Source organism: Chelmon rostratus, chromosome 13 (genome assembly GCF_017976325.1).
Source record: "Chelmon rostratus isolate fCheRos1 chromosome 13, fCheRos1.pri, whole genome shotgun sequence".
NCBI lineage: Eukaryota > Metazoa > Chordata > Actinopteri > Chaetodontiformes > Chaetodontidae > Chelmon > Chelmon rostratus.
Window position 1 is genome coordinate 16,375,700 of NC_055670.1, and position 26,185 is coordinate 16,401,884.

Genomic DNA, 26,185 nt, shown 5'->3' on the forward strand with positions numbered 1-26,185 from the left:
CTTTTCATGTTCAGGAGTCCCTCTCTTCTGTCTAGAAACAGACAACAGGCCGGGTTGCACAGGGAAACATAGGAGCCAAAGATATTCCCATTCATTACCTTGGACCCTGCTCATTGTGTGACTATGACAAACACAATGGAGGCATGTTCAGGTTCAAGATCAGTAAATAGACTAGAGGGCTACAAAGAAAATACCTGTGCTCAAAAGCACAAAGCAGATATGGTTGGAATGTAAAAATGGATGGTTAACCACATGACTATGACCAAGCAAGGGTGGGGCGTGGTCCACCACTTTATGAAACACATGACTCTATAAAGGATATTACTACATAAACAAAAGCTACGTCTGAAAAATTTGACTTAATAGCATTGGGGCATCTCCATGTGCAGTGTGTGGAGTCATTTTTGCCCTTAGCAGAGCAACACTTGTATTAATCAGAGAGGCACTTTGGCTAATGAGACAGCACTGCTAACTGGATAGATCCTTTGGCAGCAACTTGGGCTGACCCGGGGTCACATAAGACAACCAAAGGGGCATTTGGTGAGTAGTTGTGACCAAAAAAAGCACTGGGGCTCACTTCAAGGACACAGGGGCTGAACACATGGTCAACAGGTCAGCAGTGCCCCTTTTAAGGGCACTTGAGGAGCATTTGTGCTGACCACTGGTTAGATCAGATGTGACAATAGGGCAACAGTGTAAATGGGTCCAGCAGTAGTATGTCTACATTGTCAGGGGGATCAATAGGCTACGGCTGAAAACACTTTTTCATTTGGGTTAAGGATTGTGTCTTTATTGTCACTTCCCCAATGCTTACCCTGTGAGCCCATTTTAGCTACTTGCTTCCTATTATGTGACAGTTTAAGTGATCCAATCAGGTCATGAAAGTTACCTTTCTGCCCCGTCTAACAGTGCAGATTCACCTTTGAATCATTCCGTTAGGTTGTTACCCAGGTTTATAAAGCTTTCTAGCATCCCAACCACCTTTCATTTTATAATTTCTCTAACTTTTAGTTTGGAAATGTGGTTGAGGAAGTATTTTCACAAGAGAATAGACCCTTTTCTAATCACAGTAGGAAAAAGCACAGGTGTTATTAATATCACTAATGATGGATCCGTTCTGCACAGTATCAGGACCGTGAATCATCATTCATTTTGCGATTTACACCTGGACTTGTCCTACTGTGACATGTCATGGAAGAAAAAAAACAAAAAACTATGCTGAATTTTGACAATGAAGACTGAATAAAAAGCAGAAATATAATTATTTTGGTTGTGCAAACCCTTTTTGTACTGCACTTTGTCACAGAGGACATTTTGACATGTTTCAGTCGTCCATCATGGTTATCATCTCTGGTACTTATGTCTGCATGCCCTGCTTTCCCCGGAAGAAAAACCTTTCCAAGGGCAGCCCATTCTATAGCATGCTTGTGTTCAAACTACAAGTCAGAAAATTTTTTACTTACTTTCAACTTCTACCAGATTTATTTATCCATACATCCATCCATTGTTTCGCTGCTCTCTATAAAAGCCCAACATTATATATAACGAATAAAGATTGAAGAAAGAAAGCCAGTCAGGCAATTCTCATCTTTAAAAAGTTATTTCAGTTTCCCTTCTCACCTTGATGCCAACAAAGTCAACGGGAATGATGGGTTTTTCCAGCGAGGGCAGGTTGGCCTCATCCAGTGGTTCTCCCACCATCACTTTGGTTGCCACATTGATGAAGTCCACACCGATCGTTTTGGATACAAAAGGGAAAGAGCGCGATGCTCGCAGATTACATTCGATCACCTAAAACGGTACACAACACAATTACTGTCTTTCCAAAAAGCACACCCTGAGGTCAGATATGTAAATTACTAGCACACACACATACTGTACATACAAAGTGAAATATTATATTAGTGAATATATTATATTATGTTCACATTTCCTATATGTGCGCTGTAGCTGCAACATCAAAGCTAAAGGCAACATAGATCATAAAATCCATCCAGCTTCTGCAAATAATTTTGAGCACAAGGTGATTTCACTTTGTGAGTGAATTGCATTTGATGCAAGCAGGCGTGAAAGTGCCGATCTATCATTTAGTCATACCCTGAGGAAATATTACCTACCATGACATCATTGCCTTTAACCAGAAACTGAGTGTTAAAGGGCCCCGAAATTTCAAATGCTTGCGCGATTTTCCGGGTGGCAATCTTAACCTGATGGAAAAAGAACACACACATAACGATACATATGAGGCTGTCATGAACAGTTCCATGCCAAAATATCTCTGCACACAAATGGAGAATTTTTGTATGCATAATGTACATTGTAGTTTGAATGCACACAGCATATGAATTGAATATTAGCAAGGTCATTAAATAAATTATAGTATAATTCATATGGTTTGAGACACACTGTGAATGCTGGGAGTGATTTAACTGACCTTTTCTAGCGCCCCCTGGCTAATAGTCTGGGTTGGCAGCATTAGGGTGGCATCTCCTGAGTGTACCCCCGCATCTTCCACATGCTCTGTTATGGCGTGAACCAGAACCTGGAAAGACACATAATTACAATGTATTTGCATGCAGATGCAGATGGCCTCCAGACATGATGTGTTTATAACGACAGCATGCCACAGTGCAAACTAGCACACTAAAATGCAGCATCAACAGGTGTGAGTGAGTGCTGCACTGTGTGTTTTGGGAGGAATCAGGTCAAAACTTACTGAAAATCCGTTGAGGACAAAGGACTTGTATTTGTTGATGGACTAGCTAAGAAACAATGTATGCCGATCAGTAGTGTCAAAAGAATAACTTCCAACATTTCACCCACAGGAAAAGAGATTTGTATCTCCGAGCAACTCTGTGTGAGTGTGTGTCTGTAAATGAGCTGCAGTATCATTAGCTCATTTAAACTGCTGCTAACCACAACATTCATTAGCACTCTTCAGATAGAGCCTGTAATTAATACGTATTATCTCTGACTTTTCCGCTCTCCCACACATACACTCATGCACACACATACACCGCCTGGCCAGGAATAATGAGGCCTGTTTGGTATTCAATGAATGGACAGCTTGTTAATGTGATACTGAAGATAATGGAGGGGCTGCATTCAGGGAAAGTAGAGAGAGAAAATCTACCATACAACTGGATTGCCCACGTTCAAACTGACACCCTTGAAATGACTCCCACAGCCTAAACAATAGAAAAACAGACAGGGCGTTCAGGACAAGTGCCTAGGTGGCTCTGTCGCCTACTGCAACTTAAAATGCTAACAATTATACAGTTATAGAACTTTCTAAAAAAGTTAAACCAGCTTAATGTGAAGATTCAATGTACAGGAATCATTGGTCTGTGAGGTTCTATGTCTCTCAGGAGTCATGTTAAAATCTAATTTTGCAATTTGCTTTTTCTAAATCCTCCCCAAATGTGCCCCATCTCTTTCTGGTGATTTCTAAACTCTCACAGAATGCATTTCAGCAACCCACCGAGAGGAGAAACAGAATGTGCACGTTTTACAACTGAGTAATCTGAAGATTTTCTTTTACCACTCATAGTTGTATGCTAGTGAAAGTACAATCTATTAATTTAAAGATCTGACTGTGGGGGCCAAACTGTTCATTATTTTCATTTTCTTACAAATTGACTATGTGAACATACTCCTCCAAAACAAAGAAAATCCATAATGATAACTAGATACTAGATACCACCAAGTAAGTCAGTGCTGTTTCAGCTACCAATGACTCCAAATCTCCTTTTCAGTATCCCAGGAAGCAAACAAAAATACTTAGTTTTAGTATCAATGAAACAGTTGGCCAACGAAAGTAAACCAGAGTGACACCTCTTGTGTCTAATAGACAAGCTTAAAAATGAGGCCAACGCGGCAGTGCCAAAAACTGCAATTCCTCAACTGGCCACTTGATGCTGGCTCCAAAGGCCAGTCAATCCCCATAGACGCCCATATTAAAATGCCCAACTTTACAGCAGAAATAAACATGTTCACAGCCTGATACAAAACATGGTTTTGGTCTCTGTACCTAATTTCCCCGTTCTTGATAACTATACTGAGGGTGAATTCTTTTTATAACTCACTTATTTAAATAATGTTAATACTTAGGGTTATGCATACTGTAAGTATGGGCAAGGCTGTTTTGAGTGAAAGCAACTCAGTTTCAACCATGCTCCACCTCTTTACCCATTTTTGGATTAGCTGCGAGTTAGGTGGAGACAGGCCCTGCCAAGATGGCAGCAGCCAGAGCCGCTGTCACTTAGCTTCACAGTGGTTCTTCAGAACCAATGGGTAGCGCCAACATGAGTACATCCTTTTTTTATGCAGTGTGAGTTTGATGCGCTTATATCAAGTACACGCATATTATAAGCAGCACTCATGTATGGAGTATGGTGATGACACTCCATGCACAATTTCTGCAGAAACAAGGTAAGCAATGAATTATTATAATAATAATAATGTTGTTTTTAATACCTTTGTGCTGCCTATCCCATAGGGAATATTATGAAAAATACTGTTTACTGGTCATGCTGAAAAGCTTGTTTCATAATTTTCTAATTCTTGACTATGTGCCCTATAGTCCCTTTTCTTTGCCTGCCCTCAAGTTGGTAAGCAAAAAGTGAATTTTTTTTTCATTTTTAAGGTGCCATGCCAGGCACGTTCTCCAGCCTTTGCTACCTTTGTCACAAAAAACAAAACAAAAGCAAAAACAGTGAAAACCCAGCCCCTAAACCGATCTAAAAAGAAAAATTCATTCAGTATCACCATTTACCTGCTTTTTTGTTTTAATGTATTCTATTCTCCCAATCAGATCTGCCTGGGCTGTAATGTATTTTCAACAAAGATGAATGAGATTACTTCTACTTTATTCATCTGCTGGGCTCCATATCTGTCCTACTCCTCCATTTAAACTGAAAAATAATGAAGGACTGAAAAATGCTAGGCTACAGAGATGAATAACAATGATACTGTTATAAATGAAAATATGGTCAAATGGGGTGTCATTATCAATAAAAGAGGGACAAATATTGTTGTTTTCAAGGCTGTTACACTGTGCAACATTATGTTATATTATGTGGAAGATGTATAGTCATATTTTAAATGAAACCACATTTTTTACCTCACCTTCTTGGCACTTCATTCATAATTACTGTAGGCAGAATATAATAATACAGTACATCTGGTGCGTGTTATATACTTAATCGGCAAAGCATTGAGTCTAAAGTGCCAAGAATTCTTTGCATACACAGGGTGGCGGTACAGTGGTCTTAAAGAGAGTAAGACAGAAATAACTGGACAGAACATGTCAGTAATGTCTCACCTTGCCATCCTTGGCCACGGCATCCACCTCTACCTCCCTGGCACCGCGGATGAACTTGGTGATGACCACTGGATGCTCCTGAACGAAAGACAGCAGGATGGTTATTCTATCAATGAATCAAAGGTAAGGTAGTCTGAACAAGGTTGTTGCCTTCTGTGTGTCTGTGTAGTGGGTGTATACTTAGTGAAAATCCTGTGATTCTGACGCTGAGTCAACTTCTAATGTGAGGGTGTTGACACAAATGCAAAAAAAATCTTTTCTGCTCCACTAAGGCAAACCAATGAGTTTCTTAGGACCCAAACAGTTTAATGTTCTTGACTCGTTCGTCACCTGACCCCAGCCCGACTCAGCCTGCTTCACATGAGGAGCAAGTGAAGATGGCTGCAGCACAAGCCTGGTAAAGCATCTCCAGGGGAATGCCTGCTGATGTTTGTGGGTCGTAATGTGAAACAGACAGCCATTTACTTCAAAGGCTCTGACACCAAGTATTAATTATGATAACTTTTTCAAATACATTGGATGCTCATAACAAGGACTTTGAAAATTGATACAATTCCTACACTGCTCATCTGATGTAGACATTAAGCTGAAGGTCGTCAATTTATAGAGCACAGGAAAAAGTGTTCCAATCGTGTGAAACTGAAGTATTTCATTATTACTCTGTTTGCACCTTTTAAACCACCATTAACAGGCTTGCTTGCAGGTGAGACATATGTACGCTTCAAGCCTGACTTAGGGGCTCATGGAGGGGCCAGATGCCCCCAAGCCACCTGGGCGTTCAGTGAAGTAGAGATGCACACACAATACTAGCCAACAGCCTTACCAGCTGGTAGCATTAGCTAATTGAAAGCAGAGGGAGAACACAACACAAAAAAAGAGTCTGAGAGGGTTTGTGTGTGTGATTGAGAGCGAGATCGCATGCCCTAACGTGCTAATTCAATACAAGAACGCGACATGAAAAAAGCCAAGGTATGACCTATAGAGGCCATCTCTGTCTCACACGTGCAGGCGTGCACACACAGAGCTAACACTGATCTCACCTGGGACACCTGAGTGGCCTCCTCCAAGAAGCGTTTCATCTCCTCCTCTCCGTATGCAACGTTCATTGCAGAGCCACTGGTGAGATGCAAGCAGGAGAGAGAGTGAGCGAGAGAATACAAAAGGCCACAGGAGAGGCAGAGAGGCGAGCAAACAGGAGAACATACAAGCTTCAAATGATCGTTCAAAACACTCATTATCTCTCCGTTGCATCACCATTACCATCGGGAACAAGGTCTGGAAACAGTCAAAATGAGAGAGGGAGAAGAGCTGCTATTTAGGTCGAAAAGCACTCCAGGCTCTTGAAAACGAGTTCAGATCTTAGTCATTAAAAAAACAACAGATTTAGGCTAGTTTTGTTGTGGCGGTTGTTGTTGTTTTTGATTTTAGACTGCTAGCTGGGCTATCCTCCTGTTTGAAAAGGAGGGTTTGAGAGAAACAGGACCACGGGCTTGGGACAGATCTCTATGCCACAGCTGCCTGTTGCTCACAGGCAGACATATGTCCAACCCCCAAACGAATACTGACCCCTCATTTGAGCACCAGCGATATGCATTTACATTCAGGCATATCCTTGACTCGGATGCCATCTAGTTTCTGCACGACTGTTTCTAAAGTTTCACATGAATACAGGTGTGGAGAAGAAATTTCTTTAAACAATTCTTCAATGAAATTCTATGTTGGCCCAGTTGGTCCCCGAGGAAGTGAGTTAGCTCTCTGGAAAGCCTTTTACAAGAGTAAAATGAGTATGCATAAATGTGTTTTTCAGTTTATCGGTCCTGCTTACACTGCTGGTAGTAGGAAAAGTGTTTGTAGTGGTGATGATTTTTATTTTGCTTGCCTGGAAAATGTTCCAATTTATATTGTTCTACCAATCGACCATGTAAAGTCATGACTCTTGTGACAATGTTGTCTTACAACTGTGATTCCAAAAAAGCTGTGATACTGTATAAAACAGAATGTAATAACCTGCCGATCCTTTTTGACGTATACACAGTTGAAAACAGTACAAAGACATTATTCAATGTTTTACTTCATCAGCTTCATTGATTTCTGTAAATATCTGCTTATTCTGAATTTGATGCAGCAACACATTTCAAACAAGTTGTGACAGGAGCAACAAAAGACTGGGAAATATGTGGAACGCTCCAAAAACACCTGTTTGAAACATTCCACAGGTAAACAGGTTGATTGGTAACAGGTGATGGTATCATGATTGGGTATGAAAGCGGCATCCTGGAAAGGCTCAGTCATTCACAAGCAAGGATGGAGCGAGGTTCACCACTTAGTGAACACATGATTGTATACAGGATATTAGTACATGGGTTCAGAAACTGTTGTCAATAAACACAGTTCGTTTGCAGGTGGTTTTTATTTACGTTCTACACAGCGTCCCAACGTTTTTAGAATCAAGGTGATAAAGAAGAGAACCCCTGGTTCCCTGTCTGCAGACTGCAAGGAGGGGGCAAAATACAAAGTCACTCAGGTGAAATTGTCCTAATGGAAAAGAAACACTGGATCTAAAATAAGACATTTATGTTAATGATATTTTTATATTGTATTTTTACAATATCATATCTGAAATAATACAGAATACTTTCTGTGGCAAACCATATTTATGAGCAGTTAAATGGCTGGGTTAAATAGTCTCTCACCTCATACTGGCTGATGCTTGGCATTATTTTTGTTTTGGTGTAGCAGAGAATGGCATATGCCCTAATACATTTTGTAGCAATAATTACATTTTTTTGGTCTGTCTGAACAAATACTATTCACAGGGCCAATGGTGTAACCCGTTTGTTAGCCACCATGTCCTTATTTCATTTTATCTCCCAAAACAGAGACACCCAACGCCTAAAACAAGTCCCCAGGATTCAGCAGATACAACAAGTCTAAAGCAGTGGCATCACAATAGATTCACCTGATAGATTTTTATGAAAGTAAGTTCATTTTCATTCTTGTGTTTATTACTTAGGTCTAACTGGGACATTTCTCACCCACACAGGTTTGCTTTCACACAGACAGAAATTCCTCAGAACTACTTTGCATTTGCATTTCACTCTGTCTTGCCAACGTCGGCTTTTGCAGCACTTGTAAACAGTGAAGAAATGAGACCATTTCCAAATGTTTAAGCTTTGGATTGACATTTTGGAAGCTGTTTTACTAAAATGGCAAAACCATAAACTAGTTTGAAAATGGTCTTATTGCTTATGCACATCATTCACAGACATATCTAGCAGTGTTTGCATGTCACAGTAATTATACTGCTGATTAAACCAAAAAGGAATGATGGATTTAAATATGCAAATAAGATATACATTATAAGAATCTTCCCTTTAAGTTATTATATGAATATATTTTAGGGCAAAACACTTCAAACTTTATGAGTTTTGGTGTGTGTGTGTGTGTATTTCACTGTTACAAAAATCTGAAGCACGAATCTGACAAGGAAGAGAGTGTTTGGTGCGTAAATGTGTGAGTTTGTGCATATGTACAGAGGCTGGGAGGAACATTCAAAAACCATTAACAAGTATGTCAAAGGGGAAGAGTGGGAATGCTTTGGGGATGGGAAGAGATCAGAGAGAGTTCATCCTGCGCCAATGCTGGAGAGGAGAGGAAAGCCTTTCCTTCTTAAGACGGAAGAAAGTGAACTTGTGAATAATAATAAACTCTGTGCCAATAAATAGACTTGACATTAAAAGTACGACTTTGGCTACATCAAGATGAAGTGGATGACTTGGATATTTGGCAGTTCTAAATGTGACCCAGTGCATGACACACAGGGTTTCCCACCATGCTTAACAAGCAGGGACAGACTCCCTGTTCAAAACAACATCACAGCTTGCATGTAAAACCGCAAAATGTCTCAAAAAACTCCCTTATACACAAGTTTATTCTCAGTGACAAAACCCTGCTGAATACAGGGTCTGATCACGACATCTGCTGGACAAAAGTGTCACTGCAAAACTGAATGAGCTGTGGTGAGAGTGAAGTTCATTAATCATCATAACAAAAATTGTATTTTACTCAGTTAGCAATAATGCTCCAAATTAGTTATTAAGAAAGCCACTTGATTTTTTTCTTTCATGCCTCAGCCAAACAGGACTGCGCTGTCTTCTCCCCAATAATGTCTTCTCTTATTGGCTAGAAATACATTAAAGATGTTACAGTGAGTCAGCCACTACATTCATTGAGTGTGTGTTGGCTGACGTGTGTTCAAACTGACCTGAGAACATAGGAGGGGCGCAGCAGACAGGGGTAGCCCACCTGGTTGGCAAAGGCAAAGGCATCTTCCTGTGAAGAGAGAGAAAAGCTTTATTTATCATCTTGGAAAAGATAAGAGTATGTCATGTCCTGACAGTGGTTCCAGAAATTATCCAGATGGTCAGTCCAACTTTGGAGCTGCTTGAAACATGTATGTTAAGTTCTGATGTTGTGGCATTAAACTTTAGTCTCTCTTTGGCACAAAGATTGTGCAATAACCAGTTGAAATACGCAAGTAGGAAAATATGGTTAAAACTGAGGTAAATGCTGGACAATAAAGTTACCATTACAGTGCATAACATAAATTGTGTAGTTCAAACAGCATGTTTTCTCTAATAGTTGTAGCTGTAATTTGTGGCATCTGTGTGCACTGCAGATGCATCTATTTCATTCATTGTGAAGAAATATGAATGAGCCACTGAACAGGTGGAAAATTTAGTGTAGTCCTGACAGTTCAGACGTCACTGGCCCAGACACCAAAATGCATAAGTCAGCCTGTGTTATTTATCTCACTTTTTAACTGCTGTAACAAGTGGCAGAGATCTGAAATGTAAACACATTTCCAGTCACAGAGGTACAAATCATCTGCAGACAAAGAAGAAAAAGCATTCCAGCAAACACAAAAACATCAGAAAACAGTCTATAGTTCAACAAGAATTATTATAAAACCTAGAATTATTTAGTAAAAAAGCAAAAATTGTTTTACTCTTTCTACGGATTCAACCTGAGTTTTGTTTTTTGTTTCGAATTGTATGCAACATGCTGTGTATTTTTGTATGTCTCCTCGTCTTCATACTAACAAGCAAGCCTCATTTTACCCAATCTCAACTGAACTACACACACACAGCTAATAAAAGAGTAAAAAAGGAGAGTATAAGTGCTCCAGTAGTCAGAAAGAGGAGCTTCAATTCACCTCCCTTCTGATTTTCTTCTCTTCCATTCAGTTCAGATGAGGAATGAGACAGGAGGGAGTTGTGGAAGGAGTCTAGCAGTGAGAGAAAGGCTGTATGTCGTCCTCCTCCTCCTCCTTATCATCATTATCATCATCGCTCTCTCTCTTCTCCGTCTCTCTGCACGTGTAGGCTTTTTCTCTCCATCATTACCCACTGTTCACTCGCCAGGTGGAGTACCATTAACAAACACAAAATAGCTTCCCGGAGACGCAAAAGAACCATCTCCCCACGGCTCTGCTGGAGTTATTCCAAACCAATAAAAACGAGCCGCTTCTCCACAATCGACAGGGAAATAGAATGTGTGTGTGGACTCCAGAGAGACGCAGAACTTTATCTGTGTGTGCCGGCTAATCGCTCCTCGGTGGTACCTGAATACATGAGCAACGGTCATGGAAGAGACATGTCTCAGTGCTCCACAGAGGGGTCTGATAGTGCTTCGTTGTGATGTAGCCGTGAGCAAGTTGAGAGGGCCAAACAAGAAAAACACTTAGCAAAAGCGTAAGTAATGTGGCACAGAGCCTCAATGAGGGAGAAAGTTCTGCAAATAATGAGACAAGTTATGAAGAAGAAATGCTGAAAAAAATAATCTAAAATATAATGAGACAAGTTTGTCTGCAGGGGAAAGTGTGATGTTATGGGGCGGTAGACTTTTCCGTTCAACTACATGCACCAGGATGCAGTCTGTGTTGGGAAATCCATCTTTTAATTCCTAGTGATGTCAGGATGATGCTTTGATACAATTCTATTTTTGTTGGTTTGATGTGTTTGACAGAAAACAAACTATAAAAAGGCAGAAAATTCCTGATTTTTTCCTCCAAAGGAATAAAAATATGATTTCTTGTTACACATTGCTTCTGACAAAACAATACAGTATGGGTAAAATGCAAATATTAAATTTCCGTAAGGCAGATCCATACAAAAAACTTAATTAGAGCATAAAAATGACCAAGATGGGGATGTCTTTTAGAAGCAAACCTCTGTGTTAACTCATTTTCTGGAGGAAACCCTGATACTGCTACTCAGGGAAATCATTCTTTTACTGTTTTGCTGCCTGCAAAAACACATGAGCAGTCAAAGCAAATTAACTCAGCTCACTGGTTGGGTGGAGTATTATTTTAAAGACAGAGCTTAAGTAGGACACATATCAATCACTTAAACTGCTCCTTACCTCACATACGTCGTACAGGAGCAATTTCAAAAGGTTTTTAGCACAGTGTCACCATGCATAACACACAATATCATGCTACAATATTTAATTAACTCCCCTACTATTCATTATTTATTTGTTTCCTCTCACCAGGGAGCTGAGGGCCCTCCATGGGGCTTGGGCCACCCCGAGGTCATCTAGTACACCGGAGAAGACAGAGCGCTCCTCAGCCCGGTCGATCTGCAGGGGGCTTGTCCCGAGGATCTTCACCCCGTTCAGGTGCAGCGGGGCGGCCAGGTTGTTGGGGATCTGGCCTCCGACTGACACAATGCTGCTGGAACAACCCTGGAGAGGAGAGGATGGACAAATAAGAATGTGCAAGACAAAAAAAGAGGATATAACAGCAGGTAGAATAAAAGAATGAGAAGTGAAAGGAGGAGAAAGGACAGGAGATGGGGAGACACTCTTTCAAGTCTTGGACCTCCTGCCAGAGGCCTATCAGCCAAGATTAACAGTCTGAAACCTGTGGCCACTTCCAATTATTCTGGCCACTGATCACACAGTGAAAATATGAGACAAACAGAAACAGTTGATCTCGGCCGTGTCACGGGTTTAGTTATCACCAGGGAGTGTGTGTGCGTGTGTGTGCGTTTGTGTGTGTGTGAGAGAGAGAGAGAGCAAGCATGTGTGCTCCTTTTAATAACAGCATGCTACCCCTTTTCCTGTCTAGCTGATCCAGAGGGGATGCTGTTTCCATGGCAATGCCAGGTTGTATCTCTTCATTATTCATGGGCCTGCTCTCCTGCTCCTGTCCAGGGTTTATCTCCATGCTCTAATGCTGTATTTATCTCACACAGACACACACAAACACACACACACACACACACAGACAGACACAGACACACAGACACAGAGGAAGAGGGGACTGTAGCTGTGAGAGAGGGATTGATGGTAATGCTATCACCCAGAACAAACAAACACTTAATCACACTCTGATCCCATCGCAACATTAACTGGATTACAATTTCTCTGCAGAGGGAAGTCAATGGACATTAGTACACGAACACACAACACAACATAAATACACAGACAGCAGCAAACATATACACAGGAAAACCACAGTAAATCTCAGCGGTCTTATGGGTCAGCTGGGCTCCGCACACACAATAGGCATCTACACCCACAATATGTATCCTCATATACATGGTATAATATATCAAGTCTGGTCATGTATGTGAAATCTTAATTAAAATTAAATGAACATGATGGTAGCCTAACATGTTTCAGAAAAAGTAAATGATAATCACCACAACTAGTCATTTTGTTGGTATTATGCAAGTTTGCACTGGCATTATCATTCATTTAGGCAAGAGGATTATTAAAATGCATCTCCATGATAAACCTCAGAATACTGAAAACTACCAAATAATTATTTTATAGAAAAGCATACAGAAGGCACTTTCACAGTTTCTGTAAATGAAATCAACTAAGAACTAATCCTACAGCGATGAAAAATGACCACCTGGGAATATATTTAGCCAAAAAACTATTTATCAAGCCCAACCACATGAACTATGAGCATTATAGAGGTAAGTAAAGAGGTCAGTAAACCCATTAAAAAAAAGAAATCCTCATACCTGTAACTACGCGACCCCAAGCTCTTAAAGCTTAGATGAGCCTATTCTTCTGCATAGTAAATGTCCCAATTAGGACTCATTCAGAGTTTTCCCAGTCTCTGTTTGACAGAGCGAGAGAGAGGGGCTTTTGTTTGGCTGCTTTTAATGGCCAAGACCGTCCCGGAGGATAAGGCAGAAAATGCTGCACGCGTAACCAGCTTCCAGTTTCCAAAATATGAAAAAATAAATATGAATCAACACAGAGGTTTGGGGTATTTTCAGTTATGTTTCATCCATGCCATTCTGAGCAGGGAACGGTTTTTTCCCCCCTCAGCACTGTGGAAGTCTGCTCTGTGGAAAATCCATATAAATAATTCACAGTCATGCTGCTAATGTTTTATTTCTACTTTTTTTTTCAATAAAGAATTATTCCTGAGCAGTACAGTCACGTCAAAACAAATCAGAAAGCCTTAGTTAGAGAAATTATTATGCCTTTATATGTACGTTGGGGGCCAGTCTGAGACCAATAAATCTATTTGACCGTAATATTGAGCAAATATTGTTTTTCTTTAAATTCCACTAGTATTTCCTACCTCCAACCTGGCTGACATGATTCATATCTTTTATTATTATATATGCATTGTGTAATTGATCAACACTTCTCTGCCTAGGGAAGCCTTGAATTGACTGCAATGCAATATTTCAATCAGATTCCACTCAGTACACATGAATATATAAGTAGTTATTATCACTGATATAACCTTGTGATAGATTGGTGACTTGTTCTGAGTGCCCTGCCTCTCCCCCAGTACATGCTGGGATAGGCCTATCAACCCAGACCAAGATTCAGTAAGTGGGTGTAGATGCCTCTTGTCTGCCAGAACAAAAATCTCTCCCATGATAAAAAGGAATAGTACATCATTTGTATATTTTGTTTGAATTTTGTCAAATAAGAGATGGCATGTTTGCAAGCGTGTCCTAACCTCCTGTTGGCTGATGTCCAGAATGCGTTCTAGGGTCAACTCCTCAAAGTAAAGGCGGTCGCACTCATCAAAGTCAGTGCTGACGGTCTCAGGGTTGTGGTTGACCACCACTGTCCTCTTGCCCATCTGCCTCAAAGCTCTGATGCTGGACACCGCACACCAGTCAAACTCAACACTGCTCCCTGGTGGATCAAACAGTTAATGAATTTGTTGACCATAAAACCACAAATTCAGAATAATATATGGACAACTTCCAGACTGTGACGATCACTTTCCATGCAAATTATATTCTGTCTTCCGTTAATTTAGACCAAATTTTCTATGAACCCTTTTGCTTACTGTATCACAGCTGATGAACAACCATTGACAATAACTTTTGCCAATGCAATGTAGCTCCTGTGTAAAGGTGGAATTAAGTTGTTGCTAATTTTTCTGGTACTTTTTGTTTGTTTATAAATTTCCTCAACAATTAGCCAGGCCCTGTATCTACCTTAACTGCAGAGGTTACCAGGCCCTTATTTGAAGCAGGCTTATATTAGAGACAGGCCTTTATTTCTAGTTTCCTCTGTCTGTTTTCTGATCTGGTACAATTTCCATTGTTAAATGTTTGTTACTGCACTGTGCTGTTAATACACACTCAACACTTACTGTATCCATTTCAAAATAAAAGCCCTCTAGTGTTTCAATAGACAGAACCACTTCTTTTCTTAACAAGGCTTTTATTGTGAAACATTTGAAGGAACATGTATTTAAATGTAGCTACTGCCATCCTGTGGCAATAATTCTTCATATGAGTAGGCCAGAACAACAAAGTGTTGAAAATAGCATGATTACACTGATGCATTATGTTTAGCTGACATGCACATTATATATAGCAGCCCCCAGAAGTGTATCTATCCTTATGAATTTTTCCACACCCTGTATTTGGGGCCAGCTTTTGTTTGTTTGTAGCGGCAATATTTGAGACTTGGCCTCTATTTGACCATCTGTTTTTATTTGAGGAAATAGGATAATCAGTGAAACATTTGTATGAACATAGCAATATAAATATATATATAGAGAGAGAACTTATTGTTGGACTCACCAATGTGATAGGGCCCACAACCAAGAACCATAATTCCCTGGTCTTTAAAATCCAGATCATGCTCCTGATGGATTGGTTAAATTGGCAAAGCAATTGTTAATGTTGCACCTCTGTCAGAAATATGTCCATAAGTAATTCTTCAGCACAGAAAAACAACCATCTTACAATTAATATCCTACTTTATAATTTTTTTTTATAACAATAAAATGTTGACATTTTGTTATACAAATTTTATTTTCTATTAGACAGTGGTTAGATTGGCTATATACATCATAAAGGTAAAATAATACTTCTTTTTTTTTCCTCAGTCAGCAGAGACAACTTACCTGACCATGATAGGTACAATACAAGTAGTTGGTCATAGCTGGATACTCTGCTGCCAAGGTGTCAATCTGGGAAGAGGGGTCAGTGAAAAATAGATGAAAATGTGTCATTTTTTCAGAACATGCACCTTTTTGTAAGGCGACAGTGCTAATTTTTTTTTTTTACACCAATACCATGGTTAAACACTCTGAAAGGAGCAATTCTACATGATGAGTACATGATATACTTCACATTAGTTTGGCTTCTTTCCTCTGCACATTCAATTTATTAAATGTTTAAATGCAGGATTACTACTTGTGATGGATGTTATTACATTATGGTGTTACTATTGTTAATTAAATCACAAATGCAATCCAAGAAAAAAAACAAAACAATTTAATTCACTAAAAGCCTATGTAGTCAGACTAAGTTTAAGAACTCTGTTGTCTAAAAACTATATAAATTAAAGAGATAAACCTGCTATATACTTCTTTAGCAGGTGGAAAAAAATATTTAGTTATTAAGTAGTAATTTACAGGATGTCATCACTAATAAGTTTTTGCATGTTTTTAGTTCTACATCAGGAGATAAAACATTTCAAAGCTGTATGAGGTGGAAATACAGTCAATGATAGCTTTAACCCTTATTTCCCCGACATGTTTTATATTTATGACCAAAGGAAACTAACCTGTGTAAGAGTGTGTGTATTGATCAGGAAGAAGCCGTTATTTGTGTGCGTCTGACCTGGAATCTAACACTGCAACGATTACTAAAACTAAAGAAAATTAATTGCCAAATATTTTGATAATCATTTCAGTCATTTTTCCATCAAACACTTTCTACCGTGTTCCATCTTAAATGTAAGGAGTTGCTGCTTTTCATTTATGATCTTAAAAGAATAATTTCTCATATTTTGTTTGACATTTTGTAGACTACTATAAATGAATCATGAAAATATTTGGCAGAATAACTGCTAATGAAAATAATCGTTTGTTGCAGCCCTACTCATAACTTAGTAGAGATTGAATAGATGTAAGTTCATGTACACAAATAAACCATTTGCTCTATTGGTTTAACATAATTAACACCTTTAATAAAAATAATTGTTCATTGCAGCCCGACTGGAAGCTCCAAGAAGGATCCCAGACTTGCTCACCTGTTTGACCCAGGGTTTGATGCCATGGGTGAGCCTCAGCTCTCTGGCTGCTCTCTCATTGGAGCCCAGAATCTGACCAACCTGCCGGTCGGAGAAGCCATCCTGCTTGGCCTTCAGCAGCAGCCCCTTGGGCACGGTGCCACTGTAGGACAAGACATTAAGTCACAGTAATTACATAGCTGTTTCACTAACCATTCAGAAACTCACACTTTGTGGAACGCCCTTAATAGTCACATTTTTCAGTGTATGTTGAATCTTTCTTCGGTATTTGACTAATTCAGACATCATGATCACTGCCAAAACATTTCACTCCATTTGCACTGGAACAACAGGACTCTGTGCCATAACTAAATCTCCCTTCATGCCAAAGGAAAAGCACATGATTAGTGTTCGATTCATTCTGGTACGACACTATGTCACCCACAAAGTAGAGGGAAGCAGAGTCTGTCAATCATTTGTTGATCTTAAAAGTTTAATAGACAACATGCCTGACATGGAAGCCTGGAAGCCTCCCGAGGTACACAAACACAACTGACAAGTAAGCGTATTCTCAAGTTTTCTGACTGTGCCCCCCCTCATATATCTGTGTATTTTCAAGTCCACTGAACTAAGAGGGTCAATCCAACAAGTGGGTCATGACTGGCTCTGCTACCCAGTGGTGTGGATAACAGGGACCAGCCCACCTCAGAGCGATCAATAAGGCATCGACAAACGAGGTGCCAAGGTGCCAGAGCACCAGGTTGGCAAGAGCAGCCATTTAAAACCCATTTTAAATCAATGAAACTTCAATGCAAGCTGTGGAGAATGAAAAGTGACAGAAATAAAGTTGGGTGTCAGGAATTTGCTTCCTACTTAAATTCAAACAGTTCTGGACCTGCTGCACTCACTCACTCACGCACTCACTCATTTTTAATCTCAGATAAAAATAAAAAACTTCATGTCATGTTAACCTCAGGAAATTTAGGGAAAACAAGCCCTGGAGAAAGAAACCAGGCAGAGTGAGACATCACAGCGAAATCATGATCGGCGATATGTCACCTGTAGTGTGCTCTGAACTCTTCCCTTTTCATAACTGTTAAATATGAAGACGTTAATACATCTTTCTCTATTTTACCGCTATACTGATTGATCAACAATATACCTACTTTTACAATTTACAATACTAGCAGTCGAAATGTACTGAAAATATAAAAACTGTTTTTGCTTTGTTTCCACGTTTGAATATGATGAATCAGAACAGAACAACAGAGTCAGAATTTTATGAAACTAGGAAGATACTTAGATTTATGGATTGTTTGCTTTTTAGATCAAAAGGACCGATATCGAAGAAATCACTGTGCGTTGACTATTGGGATTTGTCCAGAAAATGTCAGGTCGAGAAGGGAACAGCTAGCTTCTGCTACGAGTGGAAAAGAAAAACTTTCAAAAGTGTCTTGTGTGTTGCATCATGTTTCCAAGCCAACCAGCTCACAATACATCCAGAAGTCAGCTGGGGTTTTGCTCAGAGTTCGAAAAAGTGTGAAAAGTCAGCAGCTTCTCAGTGAAGGGACACGACATGTGAGATGAACTGGTGCAGTTACTGGACTGAGCTGATTCAGTTATAAAATAGCTGCAGTAAGTCTGCTTATTAAAACCACACTAGACTGTTTTTCTGTTTCTAAACTGTGCAAATACGACAGCTAAGGAGTCGACAGAGCTCGGCTGACTGCCTCCCTTTGCTTTCTGTTTTTTTGTGCCAAGTTAAACTAAACACACGATGCACGGTGATGAAACTGATATTGATCTTCTCATGTAACTCCCACTAAGAAAGCAACAAGCATCGTTTCCAATAATGTCACAGTATTCCTTCAACCCTCGGCTGAGACAAAAGGAATTCTTATTTCTGGTAAACCACAACCTGCTCTCCCTCCTGCTTATCTGAATTATTTATGACCTTGTAGCGTAACAATATTGGAAATGTCAAGTGTGTTTTAACTCCCACTGCACATGGCTGGGCTGAGAAATAACAACGAAAGGAGAGAGCAGCGTGAGCTCTGAGTCAGAATCACAGGAAGGAAAGAAATTTGATCTGAGAGCTCGGTTTGTCTTGTGTACAATTACCCTCTTTGGAAGAGCAGTTTGGAGCGAAAGGGAAATCCTCTGCATGCTATGAACTTCTGTACATACTCCTCATGGTAAATAAAACATGAAATACACATTAAAGCTGTGGTGTGTTTGGTGCGTGTGCAGAAAGTGAGGAAGAGGGACTGACAGATATTCTCACATATGCTTACAAAAACACACACACCCCAACTAAAGTTCAAAATGGAAAGCATTAATTTCTGCATTTTCACACTTTTCATTTTGTCAATTTTTCACTTCATCAAATTTGAGCCTTCACAGTATGAGAATGACGCATTTACGTGTTGTATAATTGCCACCCTGACAAACTAAGTGAGTCCTTTTTATTGTAATTCATGTCATGCACACAGCTTATGTACCCAATTATCTCTGTTCTAATACGCAGGTGTATTGACATGATGTCATATTGAGTTCAGCTCAGTAATCAAACCTGAAGAGATCAAAATGTTTAGATATTTGGCTCTGATGGAACATGGAAAAGGGGGGCACCTATAACCCAGCATGGAACTGGTTCTGGATGCAAAATCTGACACCACCAGACCCAAAAAGCTGATTTGCGTGTTTATGTTTATATTAAAGTGTTGTTGGATAAGATGTTGTTCAGGTTCGGTCGTGTCGGGCGGGCTAGCCTACCTGACATGGTGCTTTCAGTGTCTTTTAGAGACAGGGAAAATGTGCAGGAAAGGAGGCATTTCAAGCAGTTTGTTTATTAAAACGTAAAACGTGCGGTGCTCTGATGAGATTAGACTGAATTCAGCCTTGCAGCGACATGTGGACAGAGGATGCAGAAACTCAGTGCTTCAGATTATATTTACTGTATCGGGGTAGGGTCGGGTTTGGACATGGCATTTTTTCACATTTCTTTGCCATTTTATATACTTAATCACATAATCAAATGAAAAATTGGTAGATTAATCACGAATGATTGTTAGTTGCAGTGGTAATATAAACATTTTTTTATACCCAGTATTCTTTAATACTTATTGAAGAGATGTATTGCCATAATAATACTAGTAATACTAACAAACAAGCTAAGAAGCTGCCAACTTCACACCTGTATGTACTAATAGTCTGCAAACAAAATGACATTTTTTCACATTTTTCTAAACCAGTTTCTAATCTTATAAATATTCATCCGAAAATCATTAAATCCTTAATGACATAAAAGCACAAATTATTGGTTCTCGTTACAATAGTCCTCATATCTTTACCAACCAGGGTGAAACAGAGTTAATGAAAGGCAGATATTTACCTAAATCCAAATTACTTACTTCTAATCTTAACTCTACAAAGAAATCCTAACACTGCATGTGACTCTCGTGTAGATGAAGAACAAAATGTCCTCACTTTGAAGGCTCCTCTCATCTCCATAAACGAATATCCTTCTGTACCAACTATAGCAATAGAAGATTCAACATGCTTCTGCACAGACACAGTGAGTCTCCTGACCAGCAGAGCCTGAAGCCCACCTGCACTCCTCTCTACGCTCCATCAGTCTGGCAGCAGCCTATTGTCGTGTGCCCATCTCAATGTCCCCTGCTCCAGAGGCAGTGGAGACTACAACAGCCGTCCATGTGTCAGCGTGTTGCGGCGGGCGCCCACCAGACGGCCGGCCATTAATTATTAAACAGCAGAGTCAGAGGGAAGCAGCGGGTAACCTGTGACTGAGCCATAAAAATTCACAGTGGCTGTGCAGGTAAGAGCCCGAGGGCAGAGAGAGAGCCGAGAGGAGGCCAACCCCGAGTGAGGAAGAGGCTGATTTAAGGACGAACGTTCTCCCGCTGAGAAAGATTCAATGATTTCAAGAAGGAACACAAAACTCTGTCGTGGTTTTAAACATGTTTATCCGTCTCTAGTTCCAACAGGCACCGGCTGAGTTTCTAATGGGACACTGAGACAGGAGGATGTTCAACGCACAGGACAACCTGCAGGGTAAGTGCAAGGTAAACGTAGACAAACACCTTGCATAGACAAGAATGAAACCTATGGCTATGACACCATTAAACCAGCTATGGAAGCAGAACAAATATTCATTAAGTGGATTGGTGTGTTGGGATCCTGCTGTGAGCAATCATACCGCACTAAAATGTTTGTTTTATCTTTTTATGCTATGACTCTGAGACACAGTTCAGTACAATTCACTGTTCTGTTTGCGCTTCCATTGCACCAATAGAAACACTCCATTCCGTCCTGCTTTTTCAGTACCCTTCTGTTGACGTGCCGAACACACTGATCCAGTAATAAAAGGTGGAGCCAGAAAAAATGCAGTCCATTGATTGGTCAGAGTCGTCTCACCGGCTGCCCTCTCATGTAGGATTTGCCTGTTTGCTTTTTTTTCAGCATGATTTGATTTATTTGAAACAAAAAGTAAAATATAATGTCACTGCAGGTTTTACAGACTTGTAGTTTGACAACAGTGGAGCATCTAGTCTGTAGCAAAGGGTCAGTACAAACCTGCAAACCCATCAGGTAACCAGGAGAGGACTGTGTATGGCAAAGAGTTGAAGCTGACAGTGACTGAGCTAGCGTGGGAACTAGCAAAGAATTTCAATATATTCCATAAAATTATAATAATCCACGAGCCGTCTGCCTGTGGTGCAATAGACTGCAACCTTATGGGTGGATGGATGTACTGTGTTTAGGAGGAGGTAGTTCAACTTGATCAGATATAATCAAAGAGCAGAGAGTCACACAGTTACGATATAGTAAGAAACCTTTACTCGAGTTCTTGAGGCTGTCACACACACCTTCACACACTCACATCCGGACACTGTTATGTTAGTCATATGCTGCGAATGTGTGTGTGCGCGTTACCTCCTGTAGTTCGCCAGGTGCTGCTCCAGCTGTGTTATCCTGTGGAGTTTGTGGAGGAACCACTTGTCTATGGCCGTCAGCCGGTGGATCTGATCGACACTCATGCCACTGTGGAGGGACTTAAAAGTAGAGACATGAAACAGACGAGCCGTAACATTTATTATTCATCATCGTCAAGTTCATCATTCATGCCCCTTATTGGAGCATTCTGAAAGCAGACATCAAATAGGTTTCACCAAGTTTCAACAGAATCTAAAATCAACTGCTTGTGAGCAAAATCATGCTACAAATCAGTCAGCGAGCTGCCGCTGCATCCGAACAGCCGTTCAGAGCAGTCACTGTAAATCTGTTTTTATCCATTACTCCGAGGACTGCTTCGAGTAAAATCTATTACAGGAACAATATATTACTTTGCCAATATTGGCCTGTTATTAAAAATCAGGCATCCAAAGCCGGTCTGTGTCATCAACCTATAATATGACAGAGGCTGTGCCCTGAAAACAGCTTCATAAATATGTTTTATCATTTTTCTATTAGATGTCTGAAATGATTCCAGGTTAGCGTGGGAGGATTTTACTCAGCAGTCTGTAAAACGTGCAGTGAAACCTGCCGTAAGGAGCAGATAATCAAGCTGCGAGTCATTATTACTCTGACTTTCACCTGTTTTAGTGTCACAGAATTGATGACGACTGACCTTCAAAAGCAGATAAAAGACAAAAACGCCACCAACACATCAGAGATTTGCACCCAAATCATTTTCCCTGGTGTCTTATGTCTTTGCTCCTTATCATAGCTGAATAAGTGTTTAGGAGGATAATGATAATAATACTAATTATCATAACTTATGTTTCACAGTTGTCAAAATAATACATTAATTTTGATTAGGTAATTTTAGATAAATATAACACATTAACACAGATTAACCACACTCTGTGATCCCTGAACATACAACCGTCCAACATGATCTTTGTAAACATGATGAAAGCAGATCACGAAACGTTGGTTGGCCCAGTGAATGGAAAATTCACATTTTAAAAAAGCCCAGATGGAACTGTTGGAACACAGTTCTGTACAATCTGCGAAAATAAATACTAATAAAAAACTTAGGCAATAAAAACACATCACATCAAAGCAAGTCTACGAAAATGGGCTTTAAGAAGCGATTTTTAAGAAGTGACTGATTCTGTGAGATTTATCACCTCAGGCAGGTTGTTTCAAAGCCGAAGGGTCCTGATGGCAAAAGCACGGTCACCTATAGATTTAAGCCTCGTCTTTGGGACGAACAGAAGGGCCCCACCTGAGGATCTAAGGCTGCAAGCTGGCTCATATGGGGTCAGCATGTCTGCAATGCAGTTTGGGGCCAGACTCATGCATGCTTTGAAAGTGATTAGTGAAACCTGAAAATGATTTCTAAAGCAAACATGAGGCCAGTGGAGAGATGCCAGGCCTGCGGTGATGTGATGTTGTCTGGTAAAACCTGTAGGGGTCTGTGTGTCTTATGGCCTGGACTGTTTTAAATTCTATGCTTTCCCCAGAAAAACAGAACCGAATTTGATAATTTATTTGATAAACCTTTGTGACGTATATTCAATTGAAAACAGTACAAAGACAATATATTAAATGTTTGACCTCATCGGCTTCATTCATTTTTGTAAATATCTGCTTATTCTGACTTCCAGCAACATGTTTCAAACAAGTTGTTACAGGAGCAACAACAGACTGGGGAAGTTGTGGAACGCTCCAAAAACACCTGGATCATTCCACAGGTAAACAGGTTGATTGGTAACAGGTGATAGTATCATGATTGGGTATGAAAGGGGCATCCTGGGAAGGCTCAGTGGTTCACAAGCGAGGATGGAGCGAGGTTCACCACTTTGTGAGCACATGACTTTCTCAAGGATATTACGAAACAGGCATGGGAACACTTCATCAAACCGCTTTGATTCATCTTCCCCCACATTCAAACATATCTGAAAAGGTGCTGCTGTCAGTTAAAGAATCAAACGCTGTTTATTCTGTATGTTACCTTCTGTGCATCTATTTAACCAAATCAACATTTCAAAGACAACCTTTCCTACCGTTAGGCTTTCACGACTACACACGCAGGTGGACCGGGGACACATTTTGCTCCACGTTTCATGGTTTTTTCATGACCATTTTTTTCTGTTGCACTTTAAAATGTGATTTTAATGAGAAAACTGGAGTCAGCGTCATTCATTATTAACGTTATGAAAGATTAGTGTACCTTGGCGAGGGAGAAGATGCGGGTGCTGGAGGGCACAGCCAGCTCCTGTTGCAGGTCCTGGGTGTCGGCCCAGGCTTTCTTGAGTGGCAGCCGGGGCACGAAGCCATCCACTGACGGATGACACATCCTCAGGGCCTTCTGCATGCTCTCCTCAAAGGTGCGGCCCACTGCCATCACCTGAATCCAGAAGAGGGATTCACATGTCAGAATAAAATATGGGCGTGAGGATTGTGAATAAGCGAGTGAATGAGCGAGCATTTATCCGTGGATTCAACCCAACCTCTCCAACGCTCTTCATTGCACTGCCTATTTCATGGGACATGCCCTGAAAGCGGTCCAGGTCCCAGCGGGGGATCTTGGTGACAATGTAGTCCAGACTGGGCTCAAAGCAGGCTGTGGTCTTCTCCGATACGGCATTCTTGATCTCTGGCAGGGGGATACCTAGAGCCAGCTTAGCAGCAACAAAAGCCAAGGGGTACCTGTGAGACATGGACCGAGAGGCAGGGAGACCAAAATCAACTGGTGGTTAAGTTTCTGTAACAAACTGTGATGCTGTATTGACCCCTCAGACCTTTTTAATGTCTAACAATTGTTGAAATCCATCTCTACAGTGAATCCCAATTTATTTAGACAGAGTTCATACAGCTTTTTAAGATTCAAGCACTTTCAAGGTACCTGAACCAAAGACTTCCAGGCTCTCAAAGCTTTTATCATCTCATCTAAATTGTTGTAATATAATTGTGAAATATAAAATGTACCCACAGCAATCAACATACAGTGTAACTCAGCTGTTTATATTAACTGAATTTAATTCTGGCTAATTTAGACACCAGGAGAGAACAAATACAATAATAACAACACTTATAATGATAATAATCATTTGTATAGTATTATTCCCACAGGAAATGCAGCTCAAACTGCATCGCAACAAACAAAATACAAAAGAAAAGAGTAAACATAAAAAAGGGATAAAAAATTAACAAAATAAAACTTGATAATAATAATAAAAAAGATAAAATATGATGATAAGATTACTTCATTTCCAGATTAAAAGATTTTGGGTTTCCAAGAGTGATTGTGTGGATGAATCACCATAATATGTTGAAAACTAAGCAAAATCAAGCAAGTTCCTTTAACACAACAGTTAAAATTGTGCATTTTCCAAAGTTTCAAGACTTTGTATGAACCCTGCTTAGATCTTGTAAAAGATATCTGTATATCTTTTATGATAAAGTAGCACAACCACACGCCATTTGTCTGATTTTGAGGTTTTGTTTAACCACAGAAACGTCACACTGTTGAATTTCAGTGTAAATCACATGCATTTAAGACGATCTATGTAAATTTCTCCATAAAGAAACACAGAGTTTTCTACAATTTTCCAATAGCAGATGACTGTTTGATACTCAAATGATAGATTATGGATAGGGTATTTATTTGAAACATAAGCAAACAAATTCTCCATCCACAAGATTTACTTCCATTATTGCAACACTGCAGTATAAAAACAGTTTATATGAGGCAGTCTGGCAGCCAGTCTGGTTTAATTTGGTGCATATCAACTCATGACGTTTTTGAAGACCAGACACCCTCATGCCAGAGCTCGACTGATCTGGCGTAATATTTCCTACATGTTGTATTACCAGCATTCTGTTCGTGTACGTATCTCAATGTTTCATTGTTTAGATTGCACAGTTTTTACTTAGTTTGTACAGTTTTTATTTAGATTGTACTGTTTTTATTTATCTCTTTTCTAATATTTTATTTTATATAATAGTTTGTCCTGTACATACTGCAGAATTGACAATAAAGCTGACTTTGACTTTGACTTTAATATTCTCTCACCCAGTGGCTTTGGATGCCAGAGCGGAGCTTCTGGAGAGCCGGGCGTTGACCTCGATGATGCAGTACTCCAGGGACGCCGGGTGCAGGGCGTACTGGATGTTGCATTCGCCTACGATTCCAAGGTGACGGACCACTTTGATGGCCGTCTCACGGAGCATGTGGTACTCCTCGTTGGACAATGTCTGGCTCGGTGCCACCACTATGGAGTCACCTGAAGAAGAAGAAGGAGAAAGCTTTAAACGGCATGAACAGTCTTGGTTTTGATCAGAAAGATGCAGAGACAGAGAAAACAC

At 40.1% G+C, this 26,185-nt stretch overlaps 1 protein-coding gene across 1 annotated transcript in view; it reads right to left on the reverse strand.

Moving 5' to 3' along the window:
* cps1 (carbamoyl-phosphate synthase 1, mitochondrial) overlaps window positions 1–26,185 on the reverse strand; it is a 52,701-nt gene that overhangs the window by 14,561 nt on the left and 11,955 nt on the right. Inside the window, exons 18-32 of the mRNA XM_041950104.1 lie at window positions 25,893–26,103; window positions 24,328–24,526; window positions 24,048–24,224; window positions 21,803–21,921; window positions 16,868–17,009; window positions 15,735–15,800; window positions 15,409–15,472; window positions 14,325–14,506; window positions 11,876–12,070; window positions 9,588–9,655; window positions 6,364–6,439; window positions 5,324–5,401; window positions 2,435–2,542; window positions 2,118–2,207; window positions 1,621–1,791 (exon numbers count right to left, since the gene is read on the reverse strand). Coding sequence (XP_041806038.1) covers window positions 1,621–1,791; window positions 2,118–2,207; window positions 2,435–2,542; window positions 5,324–5,401; window positions 6,364–6,439; window positions 9,588–9,655; window positions 11,876–12,070; window positions 14,325–14,506; window positions 15,409–15,472; window positions 15,735–15,800; window positions 16,868–17,009; window positions 21,803–21,921; window positions 24,048–24,224; window positions 24,328–24,526; window positions 25,893–26,103 — 1,946 coding nt within the window. The remainder of the gene's footprint in view (window positions 1–1,620; window positions 1,792–2,117; window positions 2,208–2,434; window positions 2,543–5,323; window positions 5,402–6,363; window positions 6,440–9,587; window positions 9,656–11,875; window positions 12,071–14,324; window positions 14,507–15,408; window positions 15,473–15,734; window positions 15,801–16,867; window positions 17,010–21,802; window positions 21,922–24,047; window positions 24,225–24,327; window positions 24,527–25,892; window positions 26,104–26,185) is intronic.